Source organism: Diaphorina citri, unplaced genomic scaffold (genome assembly GCF_000475195.1).
Source record: "Diaphorina citri unplaced genomic scaffold, Diaci psyllid genome assembly version 1.1 scaffold9, whole genome shotgun sequence".
Lineage (NCBI taxonomy): Eukaryota > Metazoa > Arthropoda > Insecta > Hemiptera > Psyllidae > Diaphorina > Diaphorina citri.
The window spans coordinates 19,977-35,353 of record NW_007377448.1 but is presented as its reverse complement, the minus strand read 5'-3'; the positions used below and the strand labels follow the sequence as shown (position 1 = coordinate 35,353).

Here is a 15,377-nt window from a genome sequence, read left to right as displayed (position 1 = left end):
TTTTTAAGAAGAAAAATGGGGCGCGTTTTTTTTTTCCCTTTTTTTTTTTTTTTTTTTTTTTTTTTTTTTTTTTTTTTTTTTTTATCAAGGACCTAAATGCACATTAGGGAGTAACAAAGTTAGAGAAAAACTATGAAGAATACAGCAGTAATGGAAGATTTTTTACTAATGGGAGATTTTTTTAATCATCCAAAGGCGTCATTAAATAGGTAATTCTAGAATTAAAGGAGGTAATCTAGATTCTAGAGTAAGAGAGGTAATCTATTTAATGACTCCTTTTTGTTCAGTTAGGAAATTGCCTATTAGTGAAATCTGCAACTAGGCCATTGCATTGGTGAAAACCACTATTTATGTGAAATGAATTCGTAGGCCTTGGCCCATAGGAGTGTATGGGTGAGGCCCCTTTTGGCAGATTCGCAACAATCTTGTCTTATGGGCAAATTGGCATCAGAAGGTAACTTGGAAGTTTTCTGTTTCTTAGAAACTTGGAATTTTTATTAGTCATACACCCAAGGACTTGGGGCAAATTGGCATCAGAAGGTAACTTGGAAGTTTTCTGTTTCTTAGAAACTTGGAATTTTTATTAGTCATACACCCAAGGACTTGGGAAAACACCTTTGAATATCAAGTACATGAATGACTTGAATTTATCTCATGACTGTAACTTTTTGAAGGTCCATTATTGACATGTAAAATGAAAAATAACTTTTATTAATTCACAATTACTGTTATTTTTCACTGTAATGTAAACTTGTCAAAGTTCTTTTTCATTAGCTGGCAGTTCTTCAAAAGGTTCCCTCTGCTTTTAAAGAATAACCACTAGTCCTCACGGTGCGCGATGGTAGACTGCGGTTCAGGACGAGTCAATTAAACATGGCTAGAGACCATCACCCCGGTGTATGGCTAATAGGAAGGATATCTTTTCTTTAGTCTGCTATCGCTATCACCATTCGGCTACTGCTGAAGCCGCTACAACAATAGAGCCTATAAATTCGAATAGAATAGAATAGAACTTACCAGACATGAACGTCATCCAGAACTGGGAGCCAATGTGTAAGCTGAACGCACACAGATATGAGAACCTAGTGAAGGGATGAGGACGAGGGAGGGAATTGGAGGACTGTTGGGGAGAATGGGAGGAGGGAACAACTATGGTCGCCACGACTAATACTGACACGAGGGCTATCACATGGGCAGGCTGAGTTGTTGACACTAGAACCCTGGAACAGAGAGAAGAGAGTGACGTTAGAAATCAATATAACAGAAATGACACTAGAATTCTAGAGCAGAGAGAAGAAAATGACGTTAAGCTGTGTCTACGAGGTGAAGAGGTGAATCAATGTTTTCAAGGCAGTGTGGACGGTTCCGTCGACATCGATCGACGGTTGGTCGAGTCGACATAAAGCCTGATATGACCTGAGCTGTTGAAAGGGTTAGCAGTCATATATGACTATAATATCTCACTTCATAAAGAAATAGAAATGAGATATGTTGTATGTATTTCATCACGACTCATGACCATGTACCTACGATAGTGCCGTCACGAACACGATATTAGGTTCGAAAATGCAATAAAAACATTTTTCATCAACCTGTCAACCAAAAAAGACAGTCCATTTGAATTGCAAACTTCTGAGACTAGATTAGTGAAAATTTTCGACTCCTTATAGTTATTTTGATTCGAAATGGCATCTCTTGTCAGGACTCGCACTCAGTGGTATGTCTGGTTACAGCTCCTTGCAATGATCGCCTGTGTTACTGGTACATATGTAAATCTCTTCCTTATATATATGTGTACATAATTGAAGTGTTTTTCTTTCAAGAAGGATTCAAACTATTCAAAGACGAAATTCAAGTTTTTATAGTAAAACAAACTGAATTTTTTGATTTACCAATATTGAAAAGTTAATGTATATATTGGGGGGATTAGTCTTTGTGTGAAGAATGTAGATGTGATCATGGTTTAGAGAAAAAGATTAGTTCTTCTCTGATAAATACCTACCCCTAAATTTTATGAATGGACTTGGACACGAACCACCAAACTCCAGATGTATGTGTGAAAGTTGCTGGATCAATTAGTTATCAATTATCCTCCTTTTAACGACTCAATGTTTTTATATGGCATCCCCTCTTACTCCAGTTTTGTCGACCACTTCTCCTCTTCGTGTGAGGATGTTGGGATAGTAGCAGGATTCAGGATACCACCGCTTAAATCTTAAATCCTTATCCGTGATATGAGTCAGGAAAGCCCAATGACCTTTGACAATGTTAGATCTACGTGCTGCTAGGATCGATCTGAGGCCTACCCACCCAAATTCTGTCTTAATCTTCAGAGGATTCAGCCTTGTAATGATGAAAAGTTCATGGACTTTGATTCATGAAATGGCATTGGAACCTGCTAGAATTCGGTGATACCGGATGTTGACTTGAGTGTGAAAATTGGTTAACGAGGAAACTATTACGAGTATTAGACCGCGTTTTACGAAGTCTGGTTTGGCTTCAATTCTGGATTGAACTCAATTCTGATTTGGTAAACCCCACTCTCAGTGATGACATCAGAGGTGAACATGGCATATATCCCCACCTCATAAGTTTTCTAGCCAAAACAATGTAGGTAACTACTAGTGTGTTAGACTGTCAAACTGCATTTCAAGAACATGGATCAGTTCAAATATTACCGACGCATCCCTGGAAAAATCGGAATCCCTTCGTCAAGTTTCCACATTTGTGACATCTGTTGGTGCAAACCCACCTCAACATAACACTAATTGCACGGCATCGCAACAATTCATTAACCTGTTCTATGTGAAGGTCAGTGTGTCATTTCATTTTCAGTGGAAAGGTGAATCTGAAAGCACCGTGATACAGAACGTGACAGAAAGGTCATCTTTTCTGATGTTGGCAAAGCTCCGTGAAAAACTATAGGTTCTATGTGAAACTCTCTGAATAGTTCATTATCTCATTTGGAAATTTGACCGCGAAATGTTGATGCGCTTGCCAAAGTTGCTATTTCAGAAGATAGCATGAAAAGAAAAGTATTATCTCGTCTGTAATCGGACATGGTACATAATTATTTACCTATGTACTAATACTTATAGGTATCTTAGCTACCAGCAATAACAAATACATAGAGATCATTAAAAATAGTTCCCTGCAAAAAGACAGCATATCAGCATAATCTATTTGGTCCTGCCCACGCTCAAATGTAATCTACGTACTTTAGCAAACAAATAAATAATTCTAGGTAGATGTTAAGGTAGATAATAAAGTAATTAAGTCAAAATAAAACATTAATAATGTCTCCTATGAAGTCAAAACGTTGGATTTATGTTACTTTGCTTATATTATCTTATCTTTACTTCTTGATAGAAACAGCTCTCTGCTCATAAGTCTAGTAACTGACCTATCCAATACATTACACAGTCTTAGTATTTTCTCTTACATTCTAGACACCTTCTATCTCCAAGTAATACCTAGGAAAGTAACTAGGTACGTGTGTAAGTATGTACCTAACTACCTAGTTTCATCTCGTGACTATAGATAACTCTATCATTTACCCGTGAACTGAACATAATATCTACTATTATAGGTATCTTGATGACTGTTTAATGACTGTATGTGCAAGCCACGTATAGGTAAATATACGTAGATGTTGGCATGTATTAGTTGATATTAGGTACTCCCTAGTAACCTTGTATATAGGTATTCAAAGTCCGGACTATAGAAAGTAACACCTATGACGTAAAGGTACGAGTATTTGATGTATGATACAATTGATACATACTCGACAGACATTGCAGTTTACATTGTAACGCTTGAGAGAAATCCGTTTGCACGTTATCAGAAATTGATCCTTTTTAATGCCAGTATTTCAGAGTAAACCGATCTGAATAAGGAGCGTTACTAGTGGATTGACTGTGTCACTGTGCTCCTTACTAACCGACGCTACGCCGCAAAGTTTCTTCTAGAACTTTGTTCCAAATAGGTATTAACTAGTAGTTCTGTGAGCTGTAGACCTCACTCAGACTCTTTTGCCCAAGCTGAGACGACTGCCCGGCTCAGTTCTGGGGCCTCAAATCGACGTGCCTTGATCTTATAAACTCATGTACCAAATTTCATCAAAATCTAACCAGACAATCGCGAGTTAGAGCGGAAAAAACATCCAAATTAAATGCAAAACGGTCGAGTTAAAACTTAGACCTTCATTTCGTTCGGCCAATAATATCTATTGATGCATTAAAGGATGGATTGATTTACTAGTCAGATTCTACAGACTAGAGGTCTCAGGTCATAGTAAAGTGCATATATCATAACTGATCCATTAAGGAGTCTAGATTACACTCTAAGTTAGATAGGTTAGGTAGGTACCTGTTGTTTTTGAGTTATTGACTTTTTGTGAGTTTTAATTTTTAAGCAGTTTGTAGATTTTATCTATTATCCATTTCGCCGCGGACAAAACATAATAGGTACATATTAATTTAAAAAGATGTTTATCACTGTCTGTTTCTGCTTTCTTCATCGAATTCTTCAAATTTGAATTTGGCCTAAGGCCCGTCATACACGTTACGGTCCCCAGGCCTGTCCAGCGACCATAACGTATGTGGTGGGTTTGAGACAGAATACCTACCGGAACGTGTATGGTTGCCTTAAGAATTAACAGCTTAACAACTCAACGCCTAAAATGGTCTGTGTCTCTGTGACTGCAATTTCGAAACTGACCTAAAGCCTAGATACCTGAAATCCTGAGATAATATTCATTGGGACTATTGGAGATATTGCCTATCAAATCCCATAAGCTTGTAAACGATAAAAACTGGATAAAAATCTTTATGCCTGTGTTTAACTTGCAATCAAGCTTTACGATCTAGATCCTAGACTGTAGACTACTCTAGAGTGTTTCACAAGAGTCTCACCAAAGAAGAAGACGAAATCAACATAAAATCTATCGAAGTATTCAATTTGATTTATTTGTTGGCGAGACACTCCCGCCTCGTATCTCGCTTTCCTCCCAGTCACCTTCCATCACTTCTTATTAGAAAAATAATAACACGATAACTATTTACAATAATTACTGTAGACTACTCTAGAGTGTTTCACAAGAGTCTCACCAAAGAAGAAGACGAAATCAACATAAAATCTATCGAAGTATTCAATTTGATATATTTGTTGGCGAGACACTCCCGCCTCGTATCTCGCCTTCCTCCCAGTCACCTTCCATCACTTCTTATTAGAAAAATAATAACACGATAACTATTTACAATAATTACTTAGGAATAGGTTTATTGTTGGACATGGATCCAGATAACACCACACGGGAAAAATCTATTACCTATATCTACCTACCTACAAAAAGAAGACTTCTTGGACCCATGGCTATACATAGACGTAGGTACTCGATGTGTATTCCTTGAGATCACGCCAACATTAATATTAGGATTATTAGTTGGTATTAGTAAGCATCGGGATGCATAAATATAAATGGTACCTATAGGTATTTTCAGATTTGTACAACCAACACTACGTGATGCTTATTAGGATTACCATTTTAATTTAGACCACAGTTGCCATTGCCAAGTAATTACCTGTGCAGTGATGTGGGGAGTTACAGATTACCAACGAGATTAGAAGAGCTAAAACCAAATTTTATTAGTTAAAGTTAGAGGTGGTACTTTGTGTACCAGAATGTTCAGATTCTTAGAAAGATAGAAAGCCAAAAGTAGCAGTCTTATGCTCACTTTTCCATTTTTGTTCGGATTAAGAAGAGAAGTTATTAACCCCTTGTATTATTTTTTTTTTCTTACATGAACATAAAACGGGGATTTCCCTAATTTAATGGACTAAATAATTATTTAAGCTCCTCTGTTACTCTAAGAAACACTTTCGCGTAAAAAGTAAAAGAAATGTTTATCTTGCTCTTTTTATCGCACATAAGCTGCTGGTATATCCCAGATTTTTTTCGTTTTCTTTTTGCATTAATGTTCAGAAACACAAGCAATAAAAATGTCAAAACTCCTACTTAGCAAATAAATAATTAGAATTACCGGGCAATAATTACTGGCAATTCGCCCGGACGTGTGGTGCACAGAGTTTTTAGTTTCAATAAAATCAAAGAAAACGAGACCTCGTGTGTGTTTATGATTTATCAGTTTGCCAAAAATATATTAGGTGCCCTCCCTCTGATGCCCTGGTGCGATAAAAGATGACGTCATAACATACATAGGTGTAAGTATACATAAAATACATATTATAGGTGTAAGTCCATAGCCCTATATGTTGTCATAAATTTGGTACCTACACTACCTACTTCCTAACAAACTTAATTTTAGCTAACAGCCCATTCACTGCTTTCTTTTATTTCTTATTATTATTATTTTCAGTCTGGCTGATGGGGGACGTTAAACAGGTAGTAGACCAGCCTGAAATTTGTCTTGCTAAAGAAATAGCAAATGTTGAGTCCGAAGGGAATGCACTCCTAAAATTTGTAGCCAAAACCAAATGTCAGCCCTAAGCAATCACCCTAGTTAGGGCTGATTGAGAAGCTGACGAAAAACGCCGACCCCTTCTGTACATAAGAAAAGGCGAAGAACTTAGGGCCGTTGCGTTGTTATGTTCTTGTCCACGATTGAGGTGTTTCCTGGATTTTGGTAAGTATCAGACCTATTAGGTCTGCAACCCTCCAGATTCAGGTCAATAAATGACCTGCAACTGTAAGGGAGACCCCCGAACCGCCACCTGTAGAGATGCCTTCGATGGGGAATCCATGGATCCAGATAACCCTAGTTAGGGCTGATTGAGAAGCTGACGAAAAACGCCGACCCCTTCTGTACATAAGAAAAGGCGAAGAACTTAGGGCCGTTATATTCTTGTCCACAATTGAGGTGTTTCCTGGATTTTGGTCAGCAGCAGACTTATTAGGTCTGCAACCCTCCCGGTTTCAGGTCAATAAATGACCTGGAACTGTCAGGGAGACCCCCAAACTGCCACCTGGAGACGCGCTCGATGGGGGATTCAGATAACACCACACGGGGAAAATCTAGGTAGGTCCTATATAGTCCTATAGGTACTTACAATGAAAACTTCTTGGACCTATAACTATAGACGTAGGTACTCAATGTGTATTCCTTGAGATCACGCCAACATTAATATTAGGATTATTAGTTGGTATTATTATCGGGAATATCGGGATGCATAAATATACCTAGTACCTAGGTACAAGTACATATTTTCAGATTTGTACAACCAACACTTTGTACAACCCCGACTATTGCAGCACCCCCTTCTTTAACGAAGTCCGACAAACCTTCAGCACCGATTTGAAACTCAACTACACCGGCCCTCCAGTCTGCTCTGTGTTGAACTCAAGGAACCCTAGGGGAATCCCTTGGTATGCTAATCCCCGTCCGAATACCAACGTTCCTGGAACGGTCATCCGGTGTGTTCTTAGGGGAACGTACGTGAATCCGATTCTCAACACTACAGAACCGTTCAGACTCAATTTCTTCAACGTTAGAGCGGATAATACGGTGGCCGTGTTTGCTTACTATGGGAGTCGCAACTTTTAGTGTGGAAAGGTAGGAAATGGGAATGTTTGTGTTGAATACCTACTCTACTGTTGTACCTAAACCTTAACATACTAGCGTACCGGGATCAGTCATCCGGTGTGTTTTGGCCGGGACGTACGTGAATCCCATTCTCAACACAACAGAACCGTTCAGACTCAACTTCTTCAACTCTAAACCGGATGATACCGTGGCTGTGGTCGCTTACTATGGGAGTCGCAACTACAAATAAGGTGGTCGTCACCTAACTAGCAGTGAGTCAAATGCAAGATACACGCTCAAACCAACAGTTTGGTTGTCATGAAAGAGACCGGTATGGCGCCAAAGTAAAACGTGTGGCGCTTGTAATCTTTACTTTAGATCAAGTAGGTACCTTAAGTACTTTTAATTTTTACTGCCAAACTGTGTCATTGAACCGACTTCGAGTATTCTTGGAAGTTATTTTACTACTTCTGTACCTATATATACCAATGTACCTACTCTGCTTTAGATCTGGTAGAGTTAAATAGGTACCTATTCTACATATAGGTACCTATATTCTATAGGTACCTATAGAATATAATTATGTAGGTACCTACGTGACGAATAAAGTTTGGGAGCAGAAAATCAAGTTTCATCTCGTGACTATAGATAACTCTATCATTTACCCGTGAACTGAACATAATATCTACTATTATAGGTATCTTGATGACTGTTTAGTGACTGTATGTGCAAGCCACGTATAGGTAAATATACGTATAGATGTTGGCATGTATTAGTTGCTATTTGGTACTCCCTAGTAACCTTGTATATAGGTATTCAAAGTCCGAACTATAGAAAGTAACACCTATAGTCTGGCTGAGGGATTATAAACAGAGAGTAAATCAGCGTCTAGCTAATTCAGACTCAATTTCTTCAACGTTAGAGCGGATAATACGGTGGCCGTGTTTGCTTACTATGGGAGTCGCAACTTTTAGTGTGGAAAGGCAGGAAATGGGAATGTGTTGAATACCTACTTTACTGTTGTACCTAAACCTTAACATACTAGCGTACCGGGATCAGTCATCCGGTGTATTCTGGCCGGGACGTACGTGAATCCCATTCTCAACACAACAAAACCGTTCAGACTCAACTTCTTCAACTCTAAACCGGATGATACCGTGGCTGTGGTCGCTTACTATGGGAGTCGCAACTACAAATAAGGTGGTCGTCACCTAACTAGCAGTGAGTCAAATGCAAGATACACGCTCAAACCAACAGTTTGGTTGTCATGAAAGAGACCGGTATGGCGCCAAAGTAAAACGTGTGGCGCTTGTAATCTTTACTTCAGATCAAGTAGGTACCTATGTCATATGGCATATTGTGGCATTTACCTAGTGCACATGGGAGACTATAAAAGAAAATTCCACTTGTTTCTCGTTATTTACCTAGACATTTGAAAATAAACATTAGGAGCTTCCCTTTCGGTCAATATATGACAAGCATTGAATGGACAAGCAACCCATCACACCTAGATGTGCCTACATACTCTGTGTTCGTGAAGAGGGAAGGTAACTATCCTACAAAAGCGTTTCAAACCTGCTGAAATCTCTTAGACTTGGAATGATAGTCTAGATGTGAACATAATGTCTGGAGTTCTGGACTTTTCCCATGTCCAAGATGGCTTTACGGATTACATTAAGCTTGAAAATTTTCTAGTATTAAAACCCACGAATGTTGTCTACGTTTAATCTCGTCAAGAAATTGCAAGAACAATTACCTAATGACGATAGAAAGTAAAAATATCTTAGTGACACTATATTTTAATTATCTAAGTGTATCTTCATTGCAAGATTGCATACAAAATACATAATCTACATGCACACGTATTTTTACTTTATTTTTTAATAATCGTATAGGTATCTACAATTTTTTTTAATCGTTTGATCTTGTTTGGATTTGATAGCCAATTTTTATTTCTTTTCTCGAGAATTATAAAACCATTGAAAATTTCAATTCAACAATACTGTGTGAGACGTGACAACAGGGTGTCGACCACGAAGGGCATCCACTCGTAAAATTTTGTAGCCAAAACCGTATGTCAGCCCAAAAGCGATCACCTAGGGCTGATTGAGGGCTGACAAAAACGCTCTAAACAAGGGAAAAAGCGAAGAAGAAGAAGAAGAAGAAGAAGAAGAAGAAGAAGAAGAAGAAGAAGAAGAAGAAGAAGAAGAAGAAAGTAACACCTATGACGTAAAGGCACGAGTATGATACAATTGATACATACTCGACAGACAGGTGAGGTAGGTAGGTACATATTTTACATAAGGTGTAAGACTGCAGTTTTCTGTACGATTGCAGTTTACATTGTACATTGTAAAACTTGAGAGAAATCCGTTTGCACGTTATCAGAAATTGATCCTTTTTAATGCCAGTATTTCAGAGTAAACCGATCTGAATAGACCACGTAAAAATGTGTCGTTAATTTGGATCTAATTGATCACACAATACCAACGTGGGTAGGTGTAGTAAGTGTAGGAATTTACCACTTAATCACTTATCAATGAAGTGAATTAGGTATATTTAGGTAGGTACCCATAATAATATTGAAAATAATAATTTTGAAGTACATGGGTACTTCTATTCGACGTCTTTATAGCTCATCTTTGAGAGTTGTGACAGTAAAACAAACCAAAAGTATCTAAGTACCTAGGAGGAAAAATTAATCTTGTTTGGATTATTTTATTGATGTAAACTTTTATTACACATATAAGCAGATAAGCACCTAACTAGAATTTAGAATTCCATCAAAATGTCAGTACTCCACCCTTTTTTAAATTGACAATAAGGAAATCATGAAGAAGTAATCCTAAAGTATTTTAAATAGGTTCCTTACATTGTCCAAGAACATTGATCCCCAAGTCCCAAGTCGGACATTGTTTCATCTTTAGGTGTGTCCTTGAGCTTTCATAACATCATAACGAATTAAGATTCCTGAATATTACTTTGATTTTCAAGTTATAAGTACCTACTCGTATGTATCTAACTTTTGGTACGAGAAGTCCCCACACAGTATCTGATGTACTGTGACTTTGTCTAGCTCTCTTGAAATCACCTTCATTACTTTCTATTTCTCAAAAGAATTATTGTAACAGGAGTGAAGTTTCTGGTTCTATCCCAAACTCTTACCTTAGAATACGTAGATCCTCTTATGTGAACGACATGAAGTCTGCATGATTGGAAGACATTGAAAAGTTTTTTAAACAATAGATAGTATCTACCCACTTAGATACGGGTAGGCATATTGACATGGGTGTAAACCACTTAGCAATCAATGTTCCTATGCCCCCCTACAACGGAATGTCATCTATTCAAGTCCACCGTCCTTATTCCTTTCACTAGACATTGTTCTGAAGAACTTCTTTGATTGTTTAAATTCTTGCCTCTTCAGTCTTCAATATGGTTTACCGTATGTACTATATCTTTCCATGATGAACCTAATAGGTTTGAGTATGAGAGAAGGATTTGAGGTTTGACTTGGATTCGAGTTTTTTAATTTCAAAGGTGTGGTGTTGGTGTTTTTACTGGATTTTTATCCGGAAACCTAACTGATGTTTGAGGACCCTTAAGTTCACATCCGTTCCTTACAGTTATCTATTGTCTCTTAGTCCCTTGATATTTTTAACACATGCGATAAGTTAGGAGTAGGTAGGTAAATATGAAAGGTAAACTTACTTGAAAAAACTAGAATGGTACAGTCTTGTGAATAGTTTGCTAAAGAACTCCAGAACGTCTCTGGTGATAACGGTGGAGGCTGCTAGAATGTCCATGGGGGCATCCGAAAGATCTTCATTTCCATTCGTCTGGGGCGGAGGCGCCCTCAACAGAAACCGTCTGTATTTAGAAAACTGGTTGTATTTGCTAATATTACTCGGATGTCTAAGCATTTCACTGATCGGTTTCGACAGGTCCGGTTGGATGATGGGCTCCGCCGTTTGTTTTTCTTGTAGATTTGAAAGCTCGTTGGTGAAATTTGTCATTTTGATACCTATTTTGACAGTTTGGGGACCCTCGAAGGGCTCGAAACTCGAGTTAATAGAATTAAAACTATTGAAATTTAAAGCTAAAGTTTAGCGGTTATTAAAGCAAACCGCTTTTCCCGACCATTTTTAAAAAGATTTGAATTTATTTAGGTACTATTAAAGTTAGTTCTTAATCACTTTACACCGAGTTTTGAACGAACAAAGAAATTGTTTAATGTGTAAAAGAGTGACCTACCCACATCCACTTATGAGACATTTTTATTGGATAAGTTGTTTGCAATTGAAACTTTGGGGGGATTATAATACATTGGGACAATCAACTGTGTAGGTATAGCAACATTATCTTGGGTGCTCAAAAATCAGGGAATCTGGAAGCTTGTCTGGTCAGAAAACCAAGGTAATGGCATCTGGAGGTCCAAAACCAAGGTACTGAATGGCAAGTTTCATATAGGACCGCCTCGGTTACCCAAGAGAAAAGAGACCTCAAGAGTGTGTTCTGTTAATTTAGGGGGTATGTCAATTCAGGGATTCATCTACAATGGTATTACGACTGAAATGGCTGGTACCTGCGGTCAAACGACCATGGATAGGCATGGATGTAAAAGAATGCGCCTTTAAAGAATGCGAAAACGGTGCCGAGGAACAATCTTGTGAAAAAGGGGGGAAAAAAATAATAAATAATAGCTTATACCTAGGTAAATGGGATTCAGCTAAAAAAAAAAAAGTTTATCCCGATCGAGATTTGACTTATCCCGATGGAGATATGACTTTTCTCCAAACCCCTCCAGTCTCCAGTGGAACATTGGTATGTCGATCACTAGATCACAGGAGGGGCTTAAGGACTACGTGCGATCCGCTCGTTCATTTCGCAACATACGTGCCAAAATGCGCGAAATCTTCTCATGTCAAATGCCAATCGAGAGCGTCGCAATATTTTTATGTGCCTATATCGCACACGATTTGCAAAGGTTAAAGCGAATAGAGGACTCCTTGTTGCCAATTTAATTAGGAAGTGAGGGGAAACGATTTGTCGCTGGAATGTGACTAATCTGAAACCTAATGAAAATAAATTAATTAAATTCTCGTATATATTTACACTGGTTTTTTCCCCCTTTTGTTTTTAGGGCACATATTGGATTTGGAATTATTGGAAAGCGACATTTTTTTCAGCACGTAGATACTTCTACGTCTTCTACTGATGGACGTGTGAATTCAATAAACGATTCATTGCCATTTCATTCAATTTCCACGGGTGTTTCTGGAGTCCCTTTGCACTCAAATCTAACTTGGTATGTCTATTGTTTTCAACGTATACCCTGAGCCAGGGATCGCCAACCCGTCAATCGCGAGCTACCGGCAGCTCGTGAGAGGTTTTCTGGTAGCTCGCAGCTCGCGGACAGTCGCACAAGTTTTGACCAACTCTTATGGGAACCAAAAATGTACATCGTTATGTCGTAAATTTTTGGTTCCCAGACTTAAAGTTAGCTCGCCAAAAGGGTCTAATAATCATCTGAGTAGCTCGCGACTCGCGACCCATAAAAGGTTGGCGACCCCTGATCTAAACTATGATCATTCTAGACTCTAAAGATTCTAGGGGGTTTAAAGTTAGCTCGCCAAAAGGGTCTAATAATCATCTGAGTAGCTCGCGACTCGCGACCCATAAAAGGTTGGCGACCCCTGATCTAAACTATATGATCATTCTAGACTCTAAAGATTCTAGGGGGGTTTAGGCCCTTGTCAACACTTCCACCACTGCTGGTATTGCTGGTAATTTCGAAACCCACTCACGTTTCCAGGGCAATTGAATAAAAGGCTCTGAAAAGAAGGTATACTCAAGGCATCAAATGAATGGAGTCTTTGTATTATTTTCGGGCTCTTTTTCAAGGCAGTAATACACCTAATTTCTTTTTACGATTAATCAATAAAATTAATTAAACCTATACAAACATAATAAAATAATGAATACTAAGTCACCAAGTGACAGTGGTACACTGGTAACTCTTCAATACATAAACTTAATTAATTAATCGAATCAAATTACATAACCTAATTGCCTAATTCCAAAGGCAATTTCCACATCGAATGTGGGTTAAATATTACGATGGCAATAAATATAATTACACGGACTCACGGAAATTTGACTTATGAATTGTCATTAATACTTAGATTTCCCTGCTGTCGAATCCAAGGGTATGAAATTTTGTCGATGGTGGGCTTCAAACCCGAGATCTTCTGTATGGCAAGCAGGAGCGTTACTAGTGGATTGACTGTGTCACTGTGCTCCTTACTAACCGACGCTACGCCGCAAAGTTTCTTCTAGAACTTTGTTCCAAGTAGGTATTAACTAGTAGTTCTGTGAGCTGTAGACCTCACTCAGACTCTTTTGCCCAAGCTGAGACGACTGCCCGGCTCTGTTCTGGGGCCTCAAATCGACGTGCCTTGATCTTATAAACTCATGTACTAAATTTCATCAAAATCGAACCAGACAATCGCGAGTTATAGCGGAAAAAACATCCAAATTAAATGCAAAACGGTCGCGTTAAAACTTAGACCTTCATTTCGTTCGGTCAATAATATCTATTGATGCATTAAAGGATGAATTGATTTACTAGTCAGATTTTACAGACTAGAGGTCTCAGGTCATATAAAGTGCATATATCATAACTGATCCATTAAGGAGTCTAGATTACACTCTAAGGTGAGGTTTTTAGTCGCGGTGATAAAACCAGATATAAGAGACATGACCATGAATCATTTCCAATTTATACCCACTTCATTTGTCGGTTTTTTATGTCAGCTTAACTCTGAGACTCCGAATTGAAAGGCCACTACACTAAAATTTTATGTTTATGTAGGTACTTATACGTAGGTAAATAAATATGAACTAATGGCGTGGATACTATGTTGGACGTTACTTTATCCTCCTCTTACAGATCGTGTCATTTTACCTCTTGGGCAGATTGTCCAAGGACAATGACTCCTTTTTAACCTATGGGTTTTAAAGTCTTGCAGTTAAGGACGTCATTCTAAAGGTGTTTCTACACAAACATAGTCGACCGCAAATCGATCGACACGTCTGCCTCGACAACATAGATTTTCCTCGTCGATCGACGGCCGGCCGACCATGTTTGGACACAATTAATAAATAATAAAGAGATTTGAAAGTCCTGCAATTAGGCATGTTTTCCTGTTCCTACGAACATTTCGCTTAATTCTTCGCTACGCTACGTTCCTGTCGCGCTCCTTAAACGCGCCTTCCACGAAGATCAGTCCAAGTTCCAAGCTACCGCTATGAGCAGAGAGGGAGCAGATGATTCTGCAATGTTATCAAATTCTTGTCATTTAAATTGCAAATCCATGTGGAATCGCACAAAAACTAATTGCCATATTCTCCTCGAGCAATGTTATGTACTGCCTATGTACCTGACAATAACATTCCATGTACCATGTGTTTTGATGTTAGGTACCTCACATAATTATGTGAGGAGTAATTAAGTAGGTAGCTGATGTAACTTTGTGATGTAAAAAAACAAGCTTGGTGAATCATACGACTCCACAGAGAATTGTCACTATTATTGTACTCATTGTCATTATTATTGTACGCATTATCATTATTATTGTACAAATTATCATTATTATTGTACCTACACATTATCATTATTATTGTTCTGTCACTGTCAGCGAAAACAATTAGCATAGATATCAGTCCGGTTTCAGAGGTGATTATCTCAGCCTCGTGTGACTTGTGACTGATGACTAGACTGAATAAATACATGAAGGTACTTATACTACCTATGTATGTATAGGTACAATATAT

General features: G+C 38.2%; 1 protein-coding gene across 1 annotated transcript in view; it reads right to left on the bottom strand.

Annotated features, from left to right (window-relative positions):
• The window catches only part of LOC103505168 (transmembrane protein 205), a 21,981-nt gene extending 10,209 nt beyond the window's left edge, over positions 1 to 11,772 (bottom strand). Inside the window, exons 1-2 of the mRNA XM_008469480.3 lie at positions 11,253 to 11,772; positions 1,018 to 1,220 (exon numbers count right to left, since the gene is read on the bottom strand). Of these exons, the coding sequence (XP_008467702.1) occupies positions 1,018 to 1,220; positions 11,253 to 11,557 (508 nt within the window). The 5' untranslated portion in view covers positions 11,558 to 11,772. The remainder of the gene's footprint in view (positions 1 to 1,017; positions 1,221 to 11,252) is intronic.
• Positions 11,773 to 15,377: the final 3,605 nt, after the last annotated feature.